The 26,645-nt window shown below is 42.4% G+C and overlaps 4 protein-coding genes across 8 annotated transcripts; 2 read left to right on the top strand and 2 right to left on the bottom strand.

The window, feature by feature from the left end:
* Positions 1 to 473: 473 nt before the first annotated feature.
* LOC119557910 (histone-lysine N-methyltransferase SETD1B) lies at positions 474 to 2,039 on the bottom strand. Its single transcript, XM_037870916.1, has 3 exons — positions 2,015 to 2,039; positions 846 to 1,951; positions 474 to 784 (listed from the first exon to the last, which is right to left on the bottom strand). Exons 2-3 carry the CDS (start codon positions 1,921 to 1,923, stop codon positions 576 to 578), a joined length of 1,287 nt encoding a protein of 428 aa, XP_037726844.1. The 5' UTR covers positions 1,924 to 1,951; positions 2,015 to 2,039; the 3' UTR covers positions 474 to 575.
* Positions 2,040 to 2,584: 545 nt separating this feature from the next.
* Positions 2,585 to 5,411, top strand: LOC119557524 (protein SPT2 homolog). The gene is made up of 4 exons (XM_037870297.1): positions 2,585 to 2,722; positions 2,870 to 4,286; positions 4,340 to 4,549; positions 4,615 to 5,411. Exons 1-4 carry the CDS (start codon positions 2,660 to 2,662, stop codon positions 4,716 to 4,718), a joined length of 1,794 nt encoding a protein of 597 aa, XP_037726225.1. The 5' UTR covers positions 2,585 to 2,659; the 3' UTR covers positions 4,719 to 5,411.
* Positions 5,412 to 6,136: 725 nt separating this feature from the next.
* LOC119556822 (scoloptoxin SSD14) lies at positions 6,137 to 9,286 on the bottom strand. Of its 3 annotated transcripts, none has more exons than XM_037869274.1 (3): positions 9,254 to 9,286; positions 8,032 to 8,796; positions 6,137 to 7,239 (listed from the first exon to the last, which is right to left on the bottom strand). In XM_037869274.1, exons 1-3 carry the CDS (start codon positions 9,256 to 9,258, stop codon positions 6,297 to 6,299), a joined length of 1,713 nt encoding a protein of 570 aa, XP_037725202.1. In that variant the 5' UTR covers positions 9,259 to 9,286; the 3' UTR covers positions 6,137 to 6,296. The 3 variants fall into 3 exon arrangements, with proteins under 3 accessions (XP_037725202.1, XP_037725203.1, XP_037725201.1); XM_037869275.1 differs by lacking the exon at positions 9,254 to 9,286 and adding an exon at positions 8,874 to 8,970; XM_037869273.1 differs by lacking the exon at positions 9,254 to 9,286 and adding an exon at positions 8,894 to 8,962.
* Positions 9,287 to 10,086: 800 nt separating this feature from the next.
* On the top strand, positions 10,087 to 26,601 carry LOC119557671 (active breakpoint cluster region-related protein). 3 transcript variants are annotated; one of them, XM_037870534.1, is made up of 14 exons: positions 10,087 to 10,243; positions 11,951 to 12,521; positions 19,565 to 20,214; positions 20,281 to 20,911; positions 20,980 to 21,281; positions 21,350 to 21,476; positions 22,234 to 22,254; positions 22,903 to 23,001; positions 23,228 to 24,232; positions 24,300 to 24,683; positions 24,744 to 24,904; positions 24,965 to 25,104; positions 25,177 to 25,426; positions 25,494 to 26,601. In XM_037870534.1, exons 2-14 carry the CDS (start codon positions 12,186 to 12,188, stop codon positions 25,681 to 25,683), a joined length of 4,296 nt encoding a protein of 1,431 aa, XP_037726462.1. In that variant the 5' UTR covers positions 10,087 to 10,243; positions 11,951 to 12,185; the 3' UTR covers positions 25,684 to 26,601. The 3 variants fall into 3 exon arrangements, with proteins under 3 accessions (XP_037726462.1, XP_037726464.1, XP_037726465.1); XM_037870536.1 differs by lacking the exon at positions 22,234 to 22,254; XM_037870537.1 differs by lacking the exons at positions 10,087 to 10,243; positions 11,951 to 12,521 and adding an exon at positions 15,051 to 15,360.
* Positions 26,602 to 26,645: the final 44 nt, after the last annotated feature.

Genomic DNA, 26,645 nt, shown 5'->3' with positions numbered 1-26,645 from the left:
TTAATTGGTTGTCCTTGCTATAATAATAAATATTTAAAATTATATATATATAAAATATATATTCTATATATATAAAATATATATTCTATATATATAACATGTTTGATAATAACAAAAATTAAATAAATCATATTAAACAGAAAAGATTCTGGTTGTTTAATAACTCATATATTTAAACATTTGAATAAATAATAAATGTATTTTAAAAAAAATCAAAAGCACATTTCGATTTTAAAAATGTTTATTGAGTTGAATCTAAATATGCCAATGTATGCACTTTCTTATTTTAGTATTTACCAATTAGAATAGGTCTATTTAATTGAAGTAAAGTAGTCTAAAGTATTATATTACTAAAATTCCTTAGAGAATATTCATCAAATCTGGCTGACTTTTGAGTATTGGGAAGTAATGTTTAAAATCTTGCAGTGTGTGGCTTTATACAGTACAAGTTTAAAAATTAAACACTTATTTTCCAAACACACTTCTATATTTCTCGCTTAATAAATTATATTATTCAAATTCAGGACTCTGGCTCTGGCCTTCATCTTCATCTTGCCCTTGGCCCGCCTCTCCTGCTAGGAGGCGTTGCCCGTCTTGTGTCCACTTCCCTTTTCCCGCTTCACCACGGGCAGTCGCGTCCAGATATATCCGCCCGATCTCTGGGCGGTGTACTCATCGACATCAGGCAGGGGAAATGGGGTGCTCCGATCGAAATAGTAATTGCTGGGCGCGTGCATCACGAACTCCAGATAGCAAAGCTTTCGGGACAGCTCCTCATCGGGTCCTGCAGCGTGGAGATTGGAGGGATTGGAAAAGCTATATATTGGTCTACAGAACAGACATACCAATTAGATAGGTAGCCGGATCGAATCCCTCCTGGGGATCGGGGCTATCCTGCGTGGGTATCAGCCAGGTGAGGAAGGCGGACTTCTCGCAATAGGCATCCACGAGCAATCCGCGTATTTGGGCATAGTATAGATTCTGTTCCCCATCCACAATGCTGACAATATCCCCGATCTGCATGTAGCTGCCCTTGTAGAAAACGCTCTTCACAAATCTGGTGCAGGCCTGCACCTTTGGCGTCTTTTGGGCGGGTCTCTTGAACAGCGTGCGACGACTCCGTGATCCTGGGGCTCCGCCGCCTGGCCCACCAGCTGGACCGGATTTGCCATGCTTGTTGGTGTTACTGGGATGGGCACCGGCGCCAGCGAGATGTGTGGAGCTGCCGGAGGAGCCGTTCGGCCCGTGATTGTGGCCATTCGACTGGCTATTGCTGCTGCTGCCTCCATGCGTGCCCTTGCCCGTTTGCTTGGCCTTAAAACGCGTGCTCTTCCGCAGGCGCTTCATAATGGCTGGCGTTCGCGTGTTCACCTGGTGGCCCGTGCCATTCAGACTGCTGCGGGTGATCTTGCCCGGTGGCCGCGGGCTGGGATTGAGCGGTGCCTCCGGTGAACTGGGTGGAATTTCCTCTTGCGGTTGCGATGGCTTCAATGGCTTGTCATCGTCTTCGATTTTAATGACTGGCGGAGAGCTGGGCGGCTGGACGGTTGGCTGTTCTAGGGCTGGCTTCTGGTCCACGTCCACGGCCTGGACCTGCCCCTGCTCCTGGTCCTCCTCCTTCACCTCTGGCGGCTGTGCGTTGTCCTCTTTCGGCTGCTCCAGCTCGAGCACCGTGGGCATGCGCTCGTTGGTGGTCAAATCGTTGTCTATGTCCATGTCCGTGGCGCCCTTCTGCGTGTCTGGGCACGGGCAGGTGGGGGCTGTAGCGGAAGCGGGCGGATTGGAAGCCGTAGGATCAGAATCCCCAGTTGCGTCCACTTGGAGGGCATCCTCGGCGGGGGATTCCTTGTCGCCGGGACTCTGGGCGTCGGGCTGAGTGCCCTTGCCGTCCTCGCTGTCCATCGGGTCGGGATCGGTGGACATGGCTAAACGGTTGGCCTATCAGCAAGCCCTTTATTCAGATTTTAAACGTTTTTTAAAGTCAACACCGCGAGATACTTTTCAACCACCTCACCTCGATATCGATAGACGCTGGGCCAGTGCAAATTCAACCACTTGATATCGATAAGCGATGTATATTTGTTTTGTAGTTTAAAAAACTGTCACGAATTTTTTTTAGCTTGTGATAAAGGCAGCTTAAATGGTAAAAAAATAAGTTACAAAATATTAAAAACACAATGCAATGGAAATTTAAATTGTGCCGCCTATCGATACCGCCCGCTATCGAAACACTGAGCAATCGGCACCTACTGCTACCGATTGACGATTGACATTCGAATTTAGTAGGAAATAATAAACAAATGGTAAAAAAATAAGTTAAAAAATATTACAAACACAATGCAATGGAAATTTAAATTTATCGATACCACCCGCTATCGAAACACTGAGCAATCGGCACCTACTGCTTCCGATTGACATTCGAATTTAGTAGGAAATAATAAACAAATGGTAAAAAAATAAGTTAAAAAATATTAAAAACACAATGCAATGGAAATTTAAATTGTGCCGCATATCGATACCGCCCGCTATCGAAACACTGAGCAATCGGCACCTACTGTTTCCGATTGACATTCGAATTTAGTAGGAAATAAACCGTTTCACCATCTGGTAACACAGTAAAAGTAAAAAATAGTAGAATTGACAACACGGATAATTCGAAATGGATTTCGGGGCGCTGCTGCACTACGCGAAAAAGAAAAACGATGCGGCCACCAAGGATGAGGTGAGTATCCAGGTGCCCGCAGGGAGATTAGCCCCCTGAGAGATCCGGAGGCGGGCGAGCAGGGCGATCCCCACCTCCGCCGATGACCCCAAAAAACCAGATGAGAGATGATCGCACCCAGTGACAAGATCATGTTTCCACTTTCAGGGCACGGGACAGGGCAAATACTATAGCACCAAATATGCGCCGCCCAAGAAGGAGTCCAAGGAGTCCAAGCAGCTGTCCAATAATATCCAGAAGTTTCTCCGCAAGAAGGAGGCTGAGGAGGCGGAAAAGAAACGCGAGGAGCGCCAGAAGCTAAACAATCTGCTGGCCAAAAGGGATGAGAAGTCCAAGAATAAGATCAGGAAAATGCTCAAGGTCACCAAGTCGGCCAACAAGTCTGTTCTAGAGGATGCCAACGACGGGGCCGATGGTGCCCACGAGGCGGGCGAGGGTCAGGGCGATGACTACGGCTATGTGTCCAACGAGGCCAACGCCTTCTACGAGAAGTACATCGAAAAGGTGCGCGATGTGCAGGAGGACAAGGGTTTTGCGCCCAGCAGGCCGCAATCCCTGCGTGATCTTTCCGGTACCAAGGAGCGTGTCAAGGCAGCCATCACCAAGGAGCGGGAGGAGGCCAGAAGTCACACGCGTCAGCGGACCAGTAGCGTTGTCTCGTCGTCCAGTGCCACCAAGTCAAAGGAGCCCAGCGTGGCCCGTTCCTATAGCACCACGAAAAACCTTTACGATCCGGAGGCGGAGAAGCGCGAGGAGGAGCGCAAGAAGCGGCAGGAGGAGGAGCAACGCAGGGCCAAGATGAAGCGTCCTGCCCAGCCGCCGCCCATGGATTTCCAGGCTCTTCTCCGCTTGGCCGAAAAGAAGCAACACGAACCGGTGGTCTTTGAGCCCGAGAAGAAAAAGGAAACAGAGCGTTTGCTATCCGCCCGTGAGAAACGCGAAATGGAGGAGCGTCAGCGCCAGAAGGAGCAGCGCGCCCTGCGCGACAAAATGCGAGAAACTGAGGCCAAGGAGGGGCCCAAAGCCGCCGCCGCCGCCGCCATCAATCGCATGGAGCCCAACGGGCGCATACCCAAGCTGAATCAAGCCAAACCGGCGAATCCGCCAAGTGATAATTTCAAGAAACCCTTAGTCCCTCCGCCAGCGAAGGCCAGACCAAGCTCCACCAGCTCAATTAGCTCCAATTCCCATTCCCATTCCTCTACTAGCCGTAATTCTGCCCCAAGTATAAAGCCTGCCAGTAAGACAGCTGTGGGCGCCGCCAAACCAGTAGCAACTGCATCATCGTCGTCGGCGGCGGGGAAATCCAGCTCCGTTTCTAGCAAGGCTGCTACCCCAGCCCCCTCCAAGAATCCCTATGCGGCGGCCATCAAAAACGGAGCTGTGCGCGAGTTTCCACCCAGGGATCGTCCTGCCGTTCCATCCAAAGTTCGTCCAGCTACTCCGGCGGTTGCCAAAACACGACAATTTCCGCCCGCGGATGTCCAGAAACCTTCAGGTGGCCGCCAATTCCCGCCCGCAGATGTCAAGAGACGCAAACCCCAAGAACAGCCAGGCAACAAAAGTAAGAAAACAGCTTGGCACCAAGTATATCCACTATATATCACTCTTTTTAAGGACGCATTTATGACGACGATGATGACGAGTACGATTCCGAACTGGACGACTTCATTGATGACGGCGACTGCGAGGAGGACATATCCTCGCACATTCGCGACATCTTTGGCTATGATAAGCGTCGCTATCGCGGAATGGACGACGATGATCGGGGAATGGAGTCCAGCTTTGCGCAGATGCAGCGGGAGGAGTTCATCAGCAAGAAGTTGGGTAAGTTATTGGCCCCCAAAAAAAAAAAACCACTTGAATAGCAAACTAATCACTTGTTTTGGCAGGAATGCAAGAGGATCTGGAGGACATGCGCATGGAGGCGGCGCACAAAAAGCAAAAAATGGCCAAAAAGCGTATCAAACGCATTGATGACGACGACGACGACTAGTCTGTTGACTTTTTCACTCAGTCGTAGCGTCGTGCAAATCTCAAAAAATATCCGAAATGCGACCTTATGTGTTATCTTATCTGGCGGATGACTCAGGGTCGCCCGATGCTGAAATTCAGGAGCTGTGCCCGTTGAGTTTATATATATCTGAAGATATTGTTTAGTTAGTTTTGTGCCCTAGTTAGCATAAGCACACCCAATCACACACACCTACCACTTACATACACACACACACAAGGTATGTGCGCCTATATATAGATCATCTATAATCATCTATTTTTGCTATCTAAAAACGGAAACTAACAAAAAATGAAGCTAACTTCGCCTAGCCGTTGTCTTTCTGGTATAAGAATACCATCCGATAGATGTATATATATATATATATTTCACTTTTGATTTCCCAGAAATGTTCGTTTAAAATAAGAATGACGGATATATACATTTCACTTTTGATTTCCCTGAAGTTTTCGTGTAAAATGAGAATGCAAATGAAATTCGTCGACTTAACAATTGGTTTAATGGCCCCTGGGGCTTTGAACTTCTCTAAAAAAACCGCTTTGTTGCCTTGAGAAGGTAGATATGTTCCAGGAATTTCTCATTTTAAAATTAAAAAACCAGTTTGCGCACCACTTTATATACAATTTTACATGTACTCTAGCTAGGCCCAAATAAACATTTATAGATTGAATTGAAGACCATCTGATAATTGTTATTTGGAATTGCCATACCGGAAACTGACTCATGCGTATTTGTGAAATTCTGATGAATATGACATCGTTTGGTGGGTTTAGTAACCTATTTTTATGCCCTTGTGGAGAATAAATTTTAAAATTACTTTTACGACTATCATATCGAAAACTATTTTGGAAAATAATAAGAAACTCGTCATAGCTTGGTTGTTTTGTGAAATATTCGCATATACCTTAAGTTTTACATTTTTCTTACTGTTTCAAAACAAAATTTTAAAAACCGTATGGGAAAAAATTAGAAATTTGTCATAATTAAGTTGATGTGTGAAACATTCGGCTATATCTTTAGTTCTAACATTTTATTGCAGCCTTTTAACTACATTTTTAAAACCTTGACAGCTATTTTTTAACACGTTCTTAATATAATCGAATCGGAATACTCTAGACGAAGTTAGCTTTCTTTTTTTACACAGTTAGTTGAAATATTAACGCCTGACGTTTTGTATATTTCCAAAATAAAAGAGATCTCTCCTAAGGAAAGAAATATTATTTGTTTAAAATGTTGTCTAAATTGGCCTGGTAAATCCAGGTCTTATATCTGTTATTCCTTAAATAAGATCTTCCATTCATAAACCCAATGGCGTGAAGAGATTCCTATGAACAAACAATTTTAATGGTAAACAACAAAAAATCTCATTACAAACGAATTCTTACAGTACAAAACAAATTTCAGTGGCTTAAAAATGGATGTGAATCTAGCGGAGATCGCCTCCGCAATTTATGCAATGCAGAGATGGACGCCACAGTAAAGTTCCCAGGGTGGTGCTTCCAGGGTTAAGATGAGATGTGCCCCCCCCCAACTTTTTAAGGAGCTCCAGAGGTCCAGGACCTAATCCAATCGATCTGGCTCCACGATCACGGCGCTGCCCACTCTTCTTCGATCGCAGACGGGATGTGGATCGCCGCCCCGCACTCCGATGGCCGTCTGGGCGGTGTAGGCCTTGTCATCATCGAGGTATTTGATGTCGTGACCAATGCCTCGCAAGTAGGCCACCGTATGCCTCGGCACGGCAGACTCCACATCGATGTGATTGGGCGCCAGCTGATGATGCAGTCTGCCCGAATTCACAGCCTTCTCAATAGGCTCGTTAAGCACAAAGTATCGGAGGATGGTCTGGGCCACCGAGGTGGTAATCCTTGAGCCACCTGCACTGCCCACAATCATCTTCACATCCCCATTGTTATCCAGAAAGATGCTGGGACACGTTGAGGACATGGGACGTTTGCCCGGCTTAATGAAGTTCGCCGGACTGGCGGGTATTCCATAGGAGTTAACCGTTCCGGGTGTACCGAAGTCATCCATCTGGTCATTCAGGATGAAGCCCGTTTGGCGGGATCTCACCTTGGCTCCAAAAAGGTTATTAATGGTACTGGTCACCGAAATGGCATCGCCGTTGGGCGCCAGTACGGAAATATGCGCCGTACCATGATCCTCTTCGTTGGCAAAGTTGGCGCCATAGTATGACATATTGTCGAAGGTCTTGTTGTCCAGGATCAGCTTACGGATGTCCGCGGCAAAGGCGGGATCGATGAGGTTCTCGTAGATCTCTTGCACCTCCGGCTCGAAGTGGTAGTCGCCCAAATTGGTGCGATGCCCGTAGGCATGCTTGAAGGTCTCGATCAATCGCTGCCAGTACTTGTCCGTGTTGGTCGTGTACAGCGGCTCCATCACGTTCAGGATGAAGGTCAGCACGGCCCCACTGGTGGGCAGTGGCGAGGTCACCAGCTCGTAGGGACCAAAGCGGGCATGCAGGGGAATTTCCCAGCGAACACTGCAAAGAAAGAGTTTAAAAGTTGGGTCTTAAAGGGGTTTTCAGATGGGGTAGGAATCTTACAAAGTGATATCTAGTATATGCTGCTGAAATTGGGGTCACCAACCTAGCTAAATGATTCATAGAACATATATACGAATATAATGTTTAAAATAACCCTATCAAATGACTAATAATATGAATTGACAAGACCTGGGTCATCAGCCTTCTCTTTAACTGTAGTATTTACTATATTCGCCTAAAGTTAGGATAGTTTTGGGTCACCAACCTGTCTAGAGACCGTAAGGTAATTGATAGAACACAACCACGGATAATGGCATGTTGGAAATATTGATTTTTAATATTATTTGGAAAGGTCTGGGTCACCAGACTTTTTTCTAACTTTAATATCTAGTCAAAACTGCTAGCGTTAGGATAGTTTTGGGTCACCAACCAAGATGAAGGCTTTAAAATTATTGATAATACATATTGAAGGATAAGAAAGCTGAATATAATCTTATAAATGGATTCCTAGTACTTATGTAAAAGTTCTGGGTCACCAGCCCTCTTCATGTTAGGATAGTTTTGGGTCACCAACCAAGCTAACGGCTTTAAAATAATTGAAAATACATATCCACGGATAAGAGAGAGCTGAAAATAATCTAATAAATTGATTCCTAGTACTTATGTAAAAGTTCTGGGTCACCAGCCCTCTTTAGAAATTTTAAGTGAGGTATTGTAGTGTAATTTAGAGTAATTTCGAAGGACAACAAACAATGTAAATGGATTTCCCGATTTGCACCCCATACTCACTCGTATTTCTGCAGATCCTCCTCGGTAATGATGCCGCCCATTGCCTGGATGTCCTCGACCAGTTTCCTGCCCACCCTGCCGCCGCCGTAGATGACATCAGCGCCCTCGTTGGCGATGATCTCCAAAGTTTCGGCCAGAGTATGCCGGTACATGATCTCGCCCGTCTTGTAGAGCTCATCCGTTTTCGGATTGATGAAGATCTCGGCCATGGAGGGTTCGCCTCGGATGTACTCCTCATCGCGCAGCAGTACCCTGGCCAGATATTTGGACACCACGATGCCATGCCGACAGAGATCAATGGTGGGCTGGAAGAGGGTCTTCCAGGGCAGTCGTCCGTATTTGGCATGCAGCTTGGAGTAACCATAGATCTCGCTGGGAATGGCACAGGCCAAGGCGCCCGTGATCTCCCTGCCGACGAACATGTCCTGCGTGGCTGCCGCTGGTGCGGTTTCCCTAGCAATCAGGGTCTCCTTGTGGCCCATCTCCTTGGAGTAAATGGTGGCCACAAAGCCACCACCCACGCCCAAACTGTGGGGCAGCATGACGCCTTCGCACAGCATGGTGGCTATTGCCGCATCCGCCGCCGATCCACCGATGTCCAGCATGGTGCCACCCACCTCGGCACATCCCTCGCCGTTCGAGGCCACGGCGCCCATGCGACGCGGCTCCTCCGTCTTGTCCTTCAGTCCGAAGACCAGGCCCAAGGTCAGGCCCACGGCGGTCACCGCCAGGATAATCCAGCAGACGGCATACTTCTTGCAGCACCTAAAAGGTATAACGAATCAGAAATGGTGGCCATTTCAGTTGGTATGTAAGTGCGCTCTTGTCGGGGGGAAACTTGCCATCTAATGGGCCACCCTACCCGACTAATAGGTCACCAAAGGCGTCGAACAGCTCTCCATAAAACATGGTATATTGGGACTCTTTCGAATTCCAGACTGAGATTTCAAAAGGTGCTGCGATCTCTATAAGAATCGCTTTTCATTGAAAACTTTTCAATATTCCAACAACCACAAACTTTCTTTAATGATTATTTTTTGCTTCATTATATTTGTTATTAGATAAGGATATAATATTTAAGATCTATACACTTTTAAGGCACTTTGTTTTCTTATAATCCTCACTCTTTTCTTTTTTGGCTGCACCTTTTATGTGAGAATTTTATTCTTCAACCGTCTTTTGAATATTTTTAAAAAGTTTTTTATTTATCCTCAGTACTTACAACATTTTCTGTTATATTGGAACTGGTAAAAAAAATACACGGCAAAATAGCCGAGGCTGGAGTTAATTGAATGGCCATCGGACGGCATCCAGCGCCTTATATATCCATCCGGTTATCTGGTTTTCAAATGGCGATAAGACAAGAGCCCACTATATCCACGTGCCTTACTTCGAATCCCTATCCAAATCCGTGCTACGTCAGAAATAACAAATTTCGGCTGATTAAGAGGCCGGCAAAAACCAAAGAAACCAAATCAAAAGTCGCGTCTTAAGTGCATATCACACTGCTTTATCTGCCAGGGTGCGATAAAGCCGATTTAAGGTCAATCTGGGATGTTTTTCTGTGCTAAAAATAGGGAGCCAATCAGGAAAATAATTAATATCAATGACTAATAGTAGGGCTCGATAAGGAAGAAGTCTGCTGGACTTTAAACTTGTACTTGGCGGAAAAATATGGATTATATCTGGGGGGTTTCTCTGGATATGTTTATAGATTTGGATGGGTTTTATTTTTTAAAGTGGTTTTTAAAAAGAAATATCCGTTAATGGTTAACAAAGTCTGGCAACGCCAAGATGTTGTATTAATATTTCAAAATAATTTGCAGGGTATATTTTTTAGATACAGAAATAGAAGCAAATAAAATTGATATTTTTTAAATTTGAAATTTAAATTTGCCAAAATAAAATGCAATTGGAAATAATTAGGTGTGTGACACCGCTAGGCTAGCCGTGTCACCCACCTCACACTTTAAAGCGACCGTATTTTTGGTATATTTGCTTACAATTTAGTATAAAACCAAATATCACCTAGAGCCGGACGGTATATTTGAAAGGTATTGCCGCGGTCCCACTCGACACGAAATGAAATCGTTTTTTTTGTAAAATAAATTCGGCTGGGGTATTTTTGTGTAGTGTATATATGTCGAATATCCAATCAATGTGAAAGTGAATCGTGAATATAATGAATGAAAATCGTGGCGGAAAATGAAACGTGAGTGGCGGCTTTTAAGGCCACTGGAAAATGCGAATTGAAAACGCAACCAAAAAACCAAAGCCGAGTTTGCACACACACCAATGCAGCGCCTGAGTGCTGCACATATGCAAATGTGCCTGTGTGTTTGCCCAAGAGTGAAATACCTACCTACATATATATATATGTAGATTTTTTCTAAGCGAAATCTAATTGAAATGGCAAACGGTAAAAGTAACACAAGGATAACTGTGCCAGTGTGTGTGTGTGTGCTGTAGAAACCAAACATTTTTTTCGAGTGCAGTGGCTTCTTTTATTTCATTTCTTTTTTTTTTGTTTTTTTTGAGGCTGCAACGCCCACTGATTTAGTCTCTCGAAAAAGAAGAGAAGACGAGAAACGGTTGGAAAAAAAAAGTGGAAGGAGGAAGAGAGGGAAACAACAAAAACAAAACTAACTAACAGCAACAACAATTGTTAAAGGAACATCGCTCTCTTTCGGCGTGTCTGTGTGTGCGCTGCTCTTTGTGTGGGTGTGTGTGCTGTGCTTTTGTTGTCGTTTTGATAAAAACGAGAAAATCTCGAAGAAAATTCAGTGCGTCTGCGCCTCCAGAAACCAAAAACCAAAGGAAAAAACATTGCAAAAACAAAAGACCAGCAAAACAATTTCGGCCTTGGCTAAAAAGGCAAAAGGAAAAGAAAACAACAAAGTGGCAAGGCAACACACACACACACGCACGCATACAGCTGCAATTTGAAAGGGCAAAAGCACAACAACAACAACAAGAGCATCTGCAACTGGAACAACAACAACAACAAAACCACAACAACCACAAAACAAACACAAGTGCAAGTGCAACCGGTTATTTAACCGCTTGTTTCGAACTCGAAATCTGATTGGGAATAATGTTTAACCGCTTCTTTTAAAATCGAAATCCAATTGGTCATTGTTTTTATCTCTGGTTTGAAAATCATTTTTGGTTAATTTTTAATATTCTTAAATGTCCTTTCTGGGACTAATACTTTTAGCAATCGCTTAAAACCAATAGAGATAAACTTTACAAGATAACTTATGTAAATACTTAAACTGAGTTACATATATATTTCCTTGACGATTCATAATTTAATGATAAGCTAAAGGTATTACAATATCTAAAATATATTAACCAGGCTTATTGATAAGAACAAATATGTTAAGATGCATTTGCTTTAGTGGGCATTATGTAGCTTCCAAAAAAAAATATAAATAGATTTTTTAAAATAGAAAAACCACTGTTTGTTAGGATTTAAAGAATTAACAGACAACAAGTTTCGGTTTTAGAAATTTAGTTCTTTAAATCTGAACTATTTATTATAATCTCTAAAAATCTCGCAATAATACTTCTATTTTCTAGAAGGTATCTATAAAACCATAGTTTAAAACACTCATTCGGCTTGATAATTTAACTTAAAAGGTTGTGCTTTCCACAAGATACTCGAGTAATCCCAGTTACTGGTTGGTTCTCCAGAATCCCAACAGCCCCCAGCTCTTTTTTCCTAGTAAAACAAAGGGCCCTCAAAGAGCAGTCCTCATCGAGGTGCTCTTGTTGTTGTTTTTGGCCCTGTGGCTGCCCACACGCAAGGATATTCCAGATTTCAAGTCTTCAACTGTGACGCACAGAGAAAAATAAGAAAGCAAAAAAAAAAAAAAGACATCCACACAGATACTGAAACTCACACACATTCTTGCAGGCGGTGAAGGCGACAACGCACAACTGGTGCTCGTTGTTACATAAAAGGCAACCTCGCCCTCTCTTCGTCATCATCTCGAAGAATCATCATCATTAATATAGCATCATCGGCAATCGCATCTCTGTAGAGTGAGGGCATAAGTGCAGGGGAAGAGCAGAAGGAATCGAAGGAGGAGCAGTCGGAGGAGCAGTTGGAGGAGCTGAAGGAGCAGCTGAAGGAGGAGCTCCTGGACACCATGAGCGTCTTCGACGACTTCCAGCGCCTGTGGATGCAGCGCTTCCCCCAGAGCTCTCTGTCCGATGCCTGGGAACTGGATGTACGGGCCAGTCTCGAGCGGCACAAGCTGCGCATCCTCGAGCTGAGCAAGGAACTGGAGCAGGAAACCCTCTATGTGGAGTATCTGGAGCGCCTGCTGTCCGATGTGGAGAAGTACCGCGCCTCTGGCGGGGATCCCACCGCCCTCTTTGAGGCGGCCAGCGGAAGTGGAAGTGGAGGAAGCACCAACAACGGCAGCAGCACCACAAATGGAGCTCCAGCAGCAGGAAGCACCGCCAACGTGGACAAGGAGTTTGTGAGTATAAAAGATCATTTGGTACTAGTACTTATATCTTAAAATTAAGAGTATTTTATAAGGGATTGTATCTGCTAAAATCAGGTTTTACTGATAGGATTTTTCGCACAATTATATATTAAATGTTTAGAAAAGAGTATATTTACTTAATTAATATATATCTTCACACCTCTAAAAGAGCAGTTTATTATAGAAACTAGCGTTTACCAATAGGAATTTGTGAGTATAAAAGACCACATGGCACAAGTACTTTTATCTTAAGATTAAGAGTATTTTATCACACATTTAAGGTATTGTATCTGCTAAAATCAGGTTTTACTGATAGGATTTTTCGCACAATTATGTATTAAATGTTTAGAAAAGAGTATATTTACTTAATTAATATCTTCAAAATAAGAGTATTATATCACACTTCTAAAGGTGCAGTTTATTATAGTATGTCTACCGAATGTAGCCTTTACCAACAGGAATTTGTGAGTATAAAAGATCATATGCCACGGGTACTTTTATCTTAAAATTAAGAGTATTTTATCACACTCTTAAGGGATTGTATCTGCTAGAATCAGGTTTTACTGATAGGATTTTTCGCACAATTATGTATTAAATGTTTAGAAAAGAGTATATTTACTTAATTAATATATATCTTCAAAATAAGAGTACTATCACACCTCTAAAGGAGCAGTTTATTATAGTATATCTACCGAAATTAGCATTTACCAATACGATTTTTTGCTCAGTTATATTTTATATGATAAGAAATGAGAACTTTAACTTAAATAAGCTATATATTTAAAATGAGAGTACTATAACACACCTTTAAAATAATACTTTTGTTATACCTGTGGAAGATCGAATTTACTCATCGATTTCCTTGCACAATTATACTTTAATTGATCAGGAAAGATAAAATTTACCTAAGGTTACTTACCTTCATATTTGATTATCAGTCATCTTATAAAACATCTCGTAAATCCATTTAGTATCTCTGTACAACATGTATGTTATTAGATCATTAAAATGCTTCACTAATTTATTTCCAGCTTCATACTTTCCCTAAGATTGTATTCTTTCGATTCTAAAAGCCTTTGGGGAATTAATAATGATTTTTCATAAAAAATGAATATTTCAAGCACAATACCGATAAGATTCGTAGGCATAAATATTTCAAATCCATTCATTATTTTCTTAACGACATTGTCGTGTTCCCAAGTGAATTCACTGTGAAGTCTTCCCCTTCCCCGTGATTAATACTTTGGAGCTACTATATAGCTACTCTTTTCCGATCGGCAAGGGCTGGGGTATTACTACCAGGCGATCAGCTTTGTGGAGCGGGCTCTTTCTTCGGCTTCAATTTCTTTCGCAAATGTCATTGCCTTCTTATCAGTAGAGAGAGTGGAAAGCGGAGAATCGGGAGCCAGCGAAGCTAATGTACAAATGCATAGAGCGGAGAATTCGAAAATATATCGATAGTGAACTGGTTCATAAACTGAAGAACACAAAATTGTTTTGATATTTAGAAAGTTCATTGCATGACTTTGATTTTACCTACAGTTTAAAGAAATCTCAGAGTTCTTAAGTTCGTGGATGTTTGAGTTCGGTGAGTTTTATGAAACAGCTGCTTTTTCTGTGACCCTGTATGAGTACAGTGAAGCTTTCATAACACGAATTACCAACGAATTACTAATTAAAATAAAGGTTCCTCAAAACTACTACCTATGGTAAAATATACTTTAATAGGATTCGAACCGGTACCATTTTTGATCTATGGTAAAAAATTCCATCATTCTATGGTAAAAATCATAAGTTTATGAAAATATTGGTAATCCTCTAAATATCAAAATAATCTTTAAGTTAATTCCGATCTGTTCGGTTTGGGTTTACATTATTATTTATTATTATAATAGGTAAACCTCAAACAATTGAAATGATCTTGATATTTTTTCAGATCTGTACGGTTTGGGTTTACATTAACAATAGGTAAACCTCAAAAAATCGAAATGATCTTGATCTTAGGACTTGGAAGTTAGCCTTACGGAGGTTGGGCTGTAGGTGTGTGTGCGTATGTCCATGGGCGCTACCACTTCTATAATCATACGTTCCGATATCTCGAATAGCGACCCCTTATCTACCCACACCACCGGTTTTTTATATTTTTTTTTTTTTATACTGAACTGAACGCGGGTTTGTCGGGTGTGTGTGAGTATTATTTTCTTTAGGTTTTTCGCGCTGCTGCCTGGCGTCGCTGCATATATTGTCATATATTGTCGCCAGTATAGTTTTGGATGAATAACAGTGAACGGGACGAACGGACGGATACGGATACGCGTCGAAACATTACAATATCTATATATATATTCCGTATAGGAAAACAGTGAAAATTGCGTGTGTTGTTTGTGAGCTTGTGAGTTGTTGTTTACAACCGAGAGAGAAATAACGAAAAACCGCCAGAACAAAAGCCCAATTAAACACCTGCAAAAAAAAAAAAAAGCGTAGGGCAAACAATAACAAAAAATTACGTAAAAATTTTAATAATTCTCTACTTTTTTTTTGCATTCGTAGAGCTCCGTCTTCCGTTTTTCGCGCGAGTGTGTGTGTTTGTTAACGTGTTTTTTTTTTTGTTTTTCGGTTGACTCAAGTTTCGTGGTCGCATAGTCATCGTCACTAAGTCGTCGGATCGCCCCCCATTTTTCCACCCCCGGAATAACATTTATAGGGACTGTGGTGTTCTGTATTTTCGAGATCAAAACAAAGGAAAAATAAGGAAAATAACGCAACAAAGTGGCGCTGACTTGGGAGCATGGCTTCCTTTAAAGAGAAATTCAAATTATGGTCCAGAGGGGTGCGTAATCGAACTTAATTCCCAAAAAAGGCCATATATACTGCATAAAAACAAAAAGAACCTACATCCGAAAGCTGCAACAATTGTTGCTGTATTATCACAAGTCGAAATCAATAAAAACTTATCGCAAATGCCATATAACAGAGCGCACACACGTAGACATCATGCCTATATCTTGGAGGCCCCCATATCTACCTACTTATATATGTACATATATACATTCGTGTAGCCAAGAAATTAAGCAATAGCGGCTAAAAAAATGAGCGTTAAGGCAGAGCACTTGGGAGAAATACAAACATACTTACAGCACAGTAAAGGTTAACATTATAATGGGTTTTCTTTCGATATGTTGGAAAAATAAGGGTTATAACTAAAGGTTTATAAAATATGGGCTCTAAATATATATGTACAAAAGTAGTTTTTAAGGTTTCTCAAGAAATAATAGTTAGGATTAGTGTAAAGTTTGTTGACTCAATATAAACCAATGAAATTATTACAATCATTATGATCTTAACTTAACCAGTTTTAAAATATAAACAATGGGTTAAAGGGGCTTAGTTTTCTTTTTATTTCGTGTGTTTTTTCCTTAGGACTGCGTTTATCCTAAGAATTAAATAAATCCTTATACACATTATTATTATAAAAAAAAATAAATACAATGCAAGTGCTACTGTTTTGATCTTTGCTGTAAAAAGGCAAAAGAAAAGAGCGTCGGGGGTTAAAAAAAGGCGTGAGCGACGCACAATGTGTCCGCTGATAAGCTGCAATCCATATCAATAAGGCCCGCGAACAAGGGAGCTCGGGGAAAAATAAAAGAAGGGACACTTGTAGTTACATGCGGGCGACTTTTGGCCAGGAGATTACGATTAAAACAGCCTGTTTGATTCTCCAATTTTGCAGTTGACTAACACAAAAAAAGCATATAAATGGGGGTAACAGCTGTTGTGAGTTTGGAAATGGAAATTTCAAAGGCGAGTCAGCTGATGGCCGAGTGGAAAATAAAGTCTTCATCATCACTTAAGTAATTCAAAGATCAATATAGTATAAATGCCTTCAAAAATTCTGGAGAAAAATCCAAAACAGCTACGGATCTTAATTGCCCGCTTTGAATTGTCGTCGAAACTCGGAGTATTGAATCATAATTATTTGGAATTAACTATTGTGTCATAAACACGAGTGCTGCCTCAATTAACTCTCATTTGCATGCAGGTTTTTACTCTGTATGCCATATATGTATATTTTAATGTTTTTAAATAAGGATACTATATTGTTATAAATTATTTACTTTTATTTTTTATCTATAACAAGGCTTGGCTAAATTAAAAAGTTATATTTTGTTTATATAGATTGACTATAATTGAGTTACTGAGTAAATTTGTTCTGGCTCTTGTGATTTTTTTTATTTTTAACCTTTGCCGTAAAGGTATGTCTGTCCCATTTGGAGGACAAGTGTCTGTGAGGGGTTAACCTGTCATTACTCACCCGCACATCCATGAGAAAATGCGGTTCTGATAAGCTGCCTTTGACCTCAAGTGCCTGTTAATTGAACAATATGCTAAGTAATTGTATCAATGCAGAGAGGAAAGAACGAGAAATTCCGAGAAAGGGGGGAAAACGAGAGCACACAGGGAAAAATGCTCAGGTACTAGATCATATGATAATATTAAACTAATAGTTAGAGCTTCTATATTTATACTACAATTATTGTATGAGTTTATTAGCGATTTGTATATTTTTACAATACTAATTATAACTACACTGGTCGGCATATGTATTTTGACAAAATAAAAGTTAAGTATACTCATAACTTGAATATACTTCTTGTAAACTATAGGCATCAATGGAAAGGTAATTTCAATGCCGTTTGAATGATACAATACATTTCTTTACCCATTCAGTACTTATTGAAAAGGACGAATTTGTGTAAATCAACTTTGAAAAAAAAAAAAAAAAACTTTTTTCCTCGTCTTGAAAACTTAAATTTTTTGATGCAAAAAGTTTCTTCAAACAAAAATAATAGTAACTGCAAAAAGAATTTTTCAAATATCATTTTGCTTATATTTTTTATGATTTTTTGAAGGTGACAATGTCGGAAAAAATTTGTATGAAAAAGACAAAAATATGGCTCAAATGCCTGTTTTTAAGCATTTTCAAAAATTCATAAAAAATATAAGAAAAATGATATTTGAAAAATTCTTTTTGCAGTTACTATTGTTTTTGTTTGAAGAAACTTTTTGCATCAAAAAATTTAAGTTTTCAAGACGAGGAAAAAAGTTTTTTTTTTTTTTTTCAAAGTTGATTTACACAAATTCGTCCTTTTCAATAAGTACTGAATGGGTAAAGAAATGTATTGTATCATTCAAACGGCATTGAAATTACCTTTCCATTGATGCCTATAGTTTACAAGAAGTATATTCAAGTTATGAGTATACTTAACTTTTATTTTGTCAAAATACTTATGCCGACCACTGTAATCGTAAGTCTCGAACAAATATTTATTTAGAGCTGATTGGGTTTACTTGGCAAGAAATCTGTTCTTAGCAAAAACCAATACTATAGTAGAAGTATGTGATAAAAATATGAACGATATATCTCTACTGGTCTGAGCTTTGCATTCATTAAATTTTAAAGAAGAGTTATATATATATATATATACATATGTATATATTAGGGTGGGTAGATTTGTAGGTCTTCAAATCGTTGGGGGATTGTAATTAATGGAATCTTCTAAACAATATTGCCAATAAATAATATAATATATATAAAGAAGATTTCTATATGATTAAATAATATGCCTTGAAGAATGGTTAGTTTACCCAAACTTTATTTTCCCTATGCATACCTTCTACTTGTTCAGAAGCAGAGGCTCTGGCCAAGTAGCCATCGACCTTTCGGTCTTCAAGTCGCACTTGGGCACGCTTTCTTCATCGCTCCGCTTGGTCACATCCACATCCACATCCACATCCACAGTCTATCCATCCACTTTGGCCACCACCCACTTGGATGCCATATCCCGCAACCCAGACAATTTTCGGTTGGCAATTTTTCACTTGTATTATTTATTTTATTTTTATTTTTTTGGTAATAAGCGCGTTGTCTGTTCGCTGCTCTCTTTATTTTTTTCTATTTCATTTATTTGTTTGTTTCTGCTTGCCCATGTAGTTTTCACTTTTTTCAAAGCCCAAAAATTGTGTGGAAAGACATGAGACATGAAAGGAAAAAAATACAAAAAAAAAGAAAGATCCAACGCACGCACGCGTTTTGAGTTTGAGCCAAGTTTTGTCGGATTTTAGCCATTTAAAGTGGAGAAACGGCTCGAATCGGAATGAAATTAAACGAAATGAAATGCGCTACGTGCTTGGAATCTCGATTGGACAACAGAAAAAAGAGCAAAATAAAAAATGGTACATAAAAATAGTTTGCAGAGGCGTTGGCGCCCTTTTGTGGGTAGATGATATGATATTTACTTTGGGATTAGAGTTAGCTTAATTAGCACTCGGCCGGGGAAATTGGCCAGAATATCTGCTCTACTCCATGCCAAATCCCGATTTGGTTCTGCAATCAAAGAATTGTTAGCGATTTCTCCACTCAACTTGTTTGCGAACTTAGCATATGTTAATTTAGCTTACTTATTCGGTGGCTTTTGCATAATTAAACTCTCTTTCTCTGGGGAAACAAACCAACGAAATATTAACTCTGGTGTAGATATTATAGATTACTAGTTAGAATTTGTTATCATATGTATTTTTATAAACCCGCCTTTAAAAATTCAATATAAGATCACTTTAAAATCTTTAATTATTGACCTTCTTCTTAAATGAAACATCTTCTTACAAACAAACTTGAAAATCTTCAAAAGATATATTTTTAAACATTTTATTAGATTATCATATTGTTTTATAATGGAAAATATCCGATGGTATAGTGATGATAGAACTTCTATCTTAAGAACTCCAAGTCTATTCCAACTACAAAAAAACAAGTTAACATTACTTCATTTGATCAAAAAAAGCCTAGAAACTATATTTATATGTTACTATTGTTATAAAGACCATATGGTTTCAGTTCTTAAAATCACAAAATGTAAATTCACTGAGACTCACTTGAGTCTTAATTGAGTTACATTAATATTTCCCTCTGATTGGTTCAAAGATCACCGAATTGATTTACTCACTTGCTCACCATTTTGTATTTTATTTTTCAGAAATCCAGTTTAAATCTGCGTGAGTCCTCCACTTCGTCCGGCGGCAAGGACAAGGATCGCCTGTCGCTGAACACGGACAACAAGTACACAACAACACACACAAATGCCGCTGGAGGCGGCAGTGGGAGTGGCAGCGGTACAGGGGCGGTGGTAAGCGGGCCGCTACACTCGGCACCGCCCACGGGGGCGGGCAAGCGGACAGCGGAGCTGAACTTCGAGCGGGAGGATCGGGATAAGGACAGTGGCAACGAGAAGGACACCAACGGGGCCCTGCAGCAGTGCATCACCGAATTGGCGGCCTCCATAAAAGCCCAGCCCGATAATGGAGCAGGCGGGTTATCATCAACAACAGCAGGAGGATCAGCCAGTGGCGATGTTGAAAAGGAAGCCACATCCGCCAAACAGCCGTTGCGCAAGTCCACATCGCAATATGTCACCGTCATTCAGGTCAAGGAGGCCAAAGACAAAGAGGGCGACGATGGAGCCACCTCTTCTTCGTCAGGGGTCAATGACACACAGCAGCAGCAGCAGCAGCAACCCACGCCGCCCTCCACATTCGCTCGCTATGCGGAAGCCACAGCTCCTCCGCTGTCGCCGTCGCTCACTTCGTACGCTGCCCACGTGGAGGCCAAGAAGAAGATGCCACCCAGGTGAACCGGTCTTTCTTTGATTCTACCAATTTCCCTACTAATATTTCGCCCTCTTTTTATCCACAGACCTCCGCCAAAGAACATTCGACGGGTGGAGCCGCCCACCATTCCCAACCAGCAGCAGCTGTCGTCCTCGCCCAAAAGAGAGACTCCATTCGTGGGCAGCACCATGCCCCTGCCCAGCAGTTCCGGCGGCAGCCTCTCCTCCGACAGCCCAGGCAATTCGCTGGAGCGCAACATCAAGCCCTCGGACATTCTGCGCCAGAAGTCATCCGAGAATCTGGACTCTAAGTATGCGGCGAATCGCAAAACCACACCGGAACTGGGCAAATTTGTGAATGTAAACAATCCAGAGCTGATGGAAGAGCTCGGACGCAAGATGGTGGGCAAAACAGACAGTCTGGAGCAGGCGAAGAGGAACGACTCCTCGCCCTCGGGCGGTGGTAGTTTAGGACGCACTGCCTCGACGCCCGGGCGATCATTGACCCCGGGACGAACTGGCGTGGGTGCCTCGCCCACTGGTAGCCTAAGCAAAACCGCCAAACTGGCAGCGGCGGACAGCAGTTCGACGAGCAGTCTAGAGAAGAAGTCGCGTACCTGCCTGCAGGCCAGCGATGCGGAGGGCGGATCGGGAGCGGCGAACCAGCGGAGCGTGGGCTCCAAGGAGTCGCTGGCATCACAAGGCATATCAGAGGTGGTAAGTTGAGATAATATATACTGGCTTATATAAACGATTGGCTAATAATACCTTGTGATACCTTGCAGATCAAAAGCTACGAGAGTGTATCCTCGTTGAGTTCGGATAGCGCCAAGGCGGCGGCGGCATCCCAGCAGTCGGCGGCAGCCGGCGGAAATGCAGCGGACAACGAGCCGTACTATGATAGCGTGCCGCTGGACAACGGCGATGGGGAGTACGTGTTCATCAAGCCCGGACGCACTGGTTCCTCCTCCAGTCGCGATGATTTGTCGACGCCCGGCAGCAGCACCTTGCCCCTGGCGACCAGTGTGGCGGATCCCGAATCTCCAGGCAGGACCTCCAACTATGTCAACATCGACTACTTCCTACAGTGAGTTTCCGTTTGAACTAAATTCTTTAGTAATATCATTGAATAATTGACTTATATCCACTTTGCAGGCAAAGCAATGAGACGCGGTCCAGTTCGCTGGACAGCGACGGGGAGTACGAGGGTCCGCCAATATTGCGCACCATTTCGCACGACGAGCAGACCACGTCACAAACAACGCCGGGAGCACTTCGCAAGGTTCGTTGTCATGAATGTCACGAATGAACGCCCCAGTCCCAGTTCGAGTTCCAGTTCCATTCCATAGTTGCCCATTACCCAGTGCCCCGCCAACATTTCCCATTCCCAGCCAACTCAACGTTGTCATTTCGTTGTGCCTAACCACTTTCCAATCATTGTTCACATCCATGTAGCTCTGTAGCTTCCGAATCCCCAAGTCAAGCTAAAAGCTAACCTACAGACTAGGGTTGATGCAATCCCATGTGTACCCCGATGACTAAGATGACTAAGCGCACGCTTCAGCACTTAACATGTTTTTCGTAATCGCTAATGGATTCCAAAATGCATGTGCTACTGTAGGGAGTGCAATCTCGCGACCCCTGAAATCGAATATTTCTGAGAACAGAGAGCTAAATTATCTTAAAACATTTAAATATGCTTCGCATTGCTTATAGATTATTTGCGATTCATTTTCTATTTATAACAAATCGTCATGCATAAATTCATTATTAACTTAACTTAATTAATCATGACATAAATGTAATGGCTGATATCTGTGAAGTCACGAGCAGTTGGCCAGCTGAATCATAATTTCGAAATCTAAAGGAAGGCTTAAAGAGTTTTTAAGAGTGTATTATTACCTTTTTTTCCTTTAACTAGTTTTTTATAAATCCCTATCCTATCGAAATTCATAACCATTTTACCCTTTAAAGTTAATCTTTATTTACTAATACCATACTAACCAAGATTTTTTGTTTCTGTTCTCTTCTTCCAACAGAACTTAGTTTCAGCGATACTTGTGAGTACCCGGATCAGGATTATATAGCTGCCATAGTTTTCTATAGTGTAGCATTCAACTTCCGTACAGTATATGCTTTATAAGATGGGATTTTAACGATCTACCCATCGCTGGCATCCACTGTACTGTATATACATTCATATATATATATATCTGTGTACATAATCTGTATAGCTATTGCTTTTGAATGCGCTTGTTTTCCCCCATTTATAATGTGTGTTTGTACTTCCTGTTTGAGTTCTGTCTTCGTTTGTGCTTCAGTTTACGCCCACAATTACACCCATTTTATTGTTTTGTACAAAATTGTATATATATGCACACGATCTTAAGATCGATATCCCCATATGATTTTGTCCTGTTTGCTCCCATTCGTTTTGTGCGTATAGCGTATTCCCCCATCTCTGTCTCATCCATTTCATGCCAGATTTGGTTTGGTTTTAATGTGTTTACAAAGCCTTGCAAAATGACAGTGCTTATCTATGCGATTTGCAAGGTTTTATTAATATAGCGAATGGTATTTAGCTTTGGAAACGGTTTTTAAAAGGGTTGTAGACACTTGTTAGCCCGCATCCACCATACCTTGTGTGTACATATGCCACTCTCACTACCCCCCATCTCATCCAAGTGGTTCGTTTTTCCGTTCCCTAGGTATCTGGAAATGCGCGCGGTGCCAAAATACGATCCATACTCAGCTCCATTATTCAGAGCGAGACGATCTACGTGGAGTGCCTCAATAAAATGATGCAGGTGAGTAATTCGGTTCGAAGGACCAAATTTTAAAGGGTAGAGTGTGGGAGAGGGGCAGAAAACAAATGATTTTTAGAAATTTCGAATTTATATATTTGTCAAATTCGGTAGTTTCTAAAAAAAAGTAAAAAAAAATCATGTCGTATGACCTAAAGAAGTTGGCACGCGAAGCAATGAAAGTGCTTAAATTAATAAAGTGGCTAATTAATATTATTACAAAATGCAGTACAAGAAGGCCATCCACGCAACCCTGAACACTTCGCAGCCTGTGATCAAGGAGGAGGAGGAGAACACGATCTTCTTTAAGATCGACGAGCTCCACGATCTGCACACCGCCTTCCTATCCGACCTGAAGACCATAGTATCCCACGAGGGCGGCGATGTGCTGATCGGTGAGCCATTCCGCCGACTGGCCGAGATGTTCGATCTGTATAGCGCTTTCTTGCACAACTACAAGAATGCCATCGAGACGGTGAAGAAGTGCAGTGCGAATAATCCGCAATTCAAGAAAATCGTCTCGACCATTGTGGTCAATCTGCAGACGGAGCAATCGCTAACGCTGGAGGATCTGCTGCACAAACCGGTTGCACGGGTGCAGATTAACGCGTTGGTCTTCAATGATCTGTTGCGCGAAACCCCGAATGCCCATCCGGATCACCAGCCGTTGCGGCAGGCGCAGAAGATCATCCAGATGTTCCTTAATCAATTCAATGTGGTCAATCAGCGGCTGCCCAGCGAATCGAATCGGAACTTGAGACGCATGGTGCGCAATTCGTTCATTGTGGAGCTGGTCGATGGTCACCGCAAGCTGAGGCATCTCTTCCTTTTCAACGATGTGATTGCATGCGCCAAGTACAAGGCACTGGGCCGTGATCGCATCGACTATGAGTTGAAATGGTTTATACCGCTAAAGGAGATATCCATTTACGAGGAGGCGGATCCGGCGGCCGAGCTGAAGGAATCTAGTCCAGCGAATATTTCGCAAGTGAAGCGCAATCTGCGCTCGGTTCGAGATCAATTGGCCATGGAGGTGGCCAACAGTGGTGGCGGTGGAGTGCGCTCCGGCGACAAGTATCGCCGCAAGTTGGCGGATCTGGAGTCACAGCTGGTGCTGGCCACGCCCAATCTGGTGCTGCGGCTGGGCAACAAGGCCAACAACAAGACCATGACCTTCTTCCTCAGCTCGGACTTTGAGCGGACGCAGTGGATCGACTCGATCACGTCGCTCAAGGTGAGTTCTCCATCTTATTTCTTATTTCAATTGAATATGGAGTTCAACATATGTCTTGTATTTGTAGCAAAAGTGCAACCTGCCTGGAGCCAATACCATCAATTCCCTGGAGGTCACCGCCTTCATTGTGGCCATGCAGAAGGGCATGAAGACTGAAATGGGTTCGTATCTGATGCGCAACACCAACGACGAGAGCCTGCTGGTTGGCGATCTGCACATGTCGGTCCAGGGATTGGGCGGACTGGATCAGGCGGCCGACCTGTACATCTGCATCGAGGTGGACTCGTACGGCCACTATTTCCGCAAGGCCACCACCAAGATGGTGTGCCGCAGCCAAACGCCGCTGTGGAACGAGAGCTTTATGCTGGAGCTAGAGGGCAGCCAGAATGTGCGCATACTGCTCTACGAGGCCAAGGAGCGACCGCTCCTCAGGGCCAAGCACATACTCAAGGTGAGCTACTTGTCAAAGTGATATTCGATTTTATTTTAATCTTATCCTATGATCCCCCAGTTGAGCCTCAGTTGGCTGACGGAGACAACACAGCCGCGAACCATTAAGCTTAGTGAGACCTTGGAGCTGGGCTGCAGCTTCCGGTTTGTGCCCGGCGAGCTGTGCCGCGCCACCACCAAGCCAGGAGCCCTCTTCGGTGCCAAAATGAGTCAAGTATTAAAGTGGGTATAGATCCTCCTTCGATGCTTTCTCTTACTTATAAGTATTTCGTGCCCTTTCAGACGCGAGAAACGCGACATTCCGTTCATCATCAGTGCCTGCATTAGGGAGGTGGAGCGGCGGGGCATGCTGGAGGTTGGCTGTTATCGCGTCAGCGGTTCCGCCTCTGATCTGGCCAAGCTCAAAAAGGCTTTTGAGTCGGGTGAGTAACTAGCTTACAAGGGGTAACCTATACTTCTTACTAATGAACCCTTTAAAAATATATGTTAAACAGATGCCTATGAGGCGGAGCAGCTGCTGCGCGAGGTAGACATCCATTCGGTGACTGGCATTTTGAAGACCTTCCTAAGAGAGCTGCCCGAGGCCCTGTTCACGGATCAGCTGTATCCGCGATTCTTCGACACATTCAGCGCCTTTAGCAACAACAACGAATCCACGCGAATCAACGAGCTGCTTAAAGTTTTCGAGGAGCTGCCGCAGGTCAACAAGGCCTCCATCAACTCGATTCTAGATCATCTAATTAGGTTGGTTTGCAGTCTTCTATATCAGGCCAAAACCTTACTTATCTATGCATTGATTTCATCCTTATAGAGTCCACGAAAAGGAGGCGGACAACAAGATGTCGCTGCACAATCTGGCCATGGTCTTTGGGCCCACCTTGCTGAGGCCGGGCCAAACGCAGGTGAAGCAAAAGGATCCGCTGGCGGCCAGCACCGTCGACGTGATGGCCCAGGCCGGCATCCTTTACTGCTTCCTGCAGGCGCGCATCAAGAAGGATTAGGACTTAGAAAGCCGTCTGCACAGATATACATATGGAATATATATATATATACATATATATAAACATAAATTATATATTTTTTTTACATAGCAATAGCGGTAATACGAACGAAATTCGATGGATAGCCTACGCATGCACCACGCCCCCACCTGTCTGCCACGCCCCCCAGCACAAATTATACACAAGAAACGCCTAAACTCTGGAAAATGCCTGAAAAACACACATTGAAAACGCTTGAAATTCGCCTAAAATCACACGTGAAAACACTTTAATACACCTGCGCTGCCAATTGTATATACCAGAAACCGGAATTGCAACTAAAAACTGAAGATAGGGATGGATCTGGCGAGGAATACGGAATATAATGCCCTCAAAATCCAATATAGGATCCGGGGATGTGAACAAATCTGCTCAATGGCGGGCTCACACACGCACAACACAACACAACACACACACATCAGCAACAACACACACCTGGGATGATCAAGTGTCTAACACTGAATAGCTGCTCCTCCGCTTACTAAATATTATTCCCATGTATTACAGATATTTCGGTAGATCTGTAGACTGTATGCTTTACCTTTTAGATGCGACCCTTACATCAGCTTACTGCAACTATTGCAAAAAAGTTAAAAAAAAAAGAAGGGGAAAGCATAAAATTGCAAATATTTTCAATATTACACGTATATATCTAGAGACATATATACCAACCTATATATAATTAATTACTACTACTAGTACTATAATTTACTAAAGTGAGGTAGCAAGTTTTCCCGGCTGATTGATCAATGATTGATGATATACGATGTATGTGTTTGCTTAAAAAAATTCTGTTTTTTTTTCTCGTCTTGTTTTATATTAATTATTTAGGTTTTTATATAAACAGAAGCGTAAAATAAAGTATATTCTATTTAGAAATTGCCATCGAGATTCGGTAAATGATTTCGCGGAGTTGTTTAAGC

This window comes from Drosophila subpulchrella, chromosome X (genome assembly GCF_014743375.2).
Source record: "Drosophila subpulchrella strain 33 F10 #4 breed RU33 chromosome X, RU_Dsub_v1.1 Primary Assembly, whole genome shotgun sequence".
NCBI classification, from domain to species: Eukaryota; Metazoa; Arthropoda; class Insecta; order Diptera; family Drosophilidae; genus Drosophila; species Drosophila subpulchrella.
The sequence above is the reverse complement of the archived record's forward strand: the minus strand, read 5'-3'. Positions and strand labels throughout refer to the sequence as shown.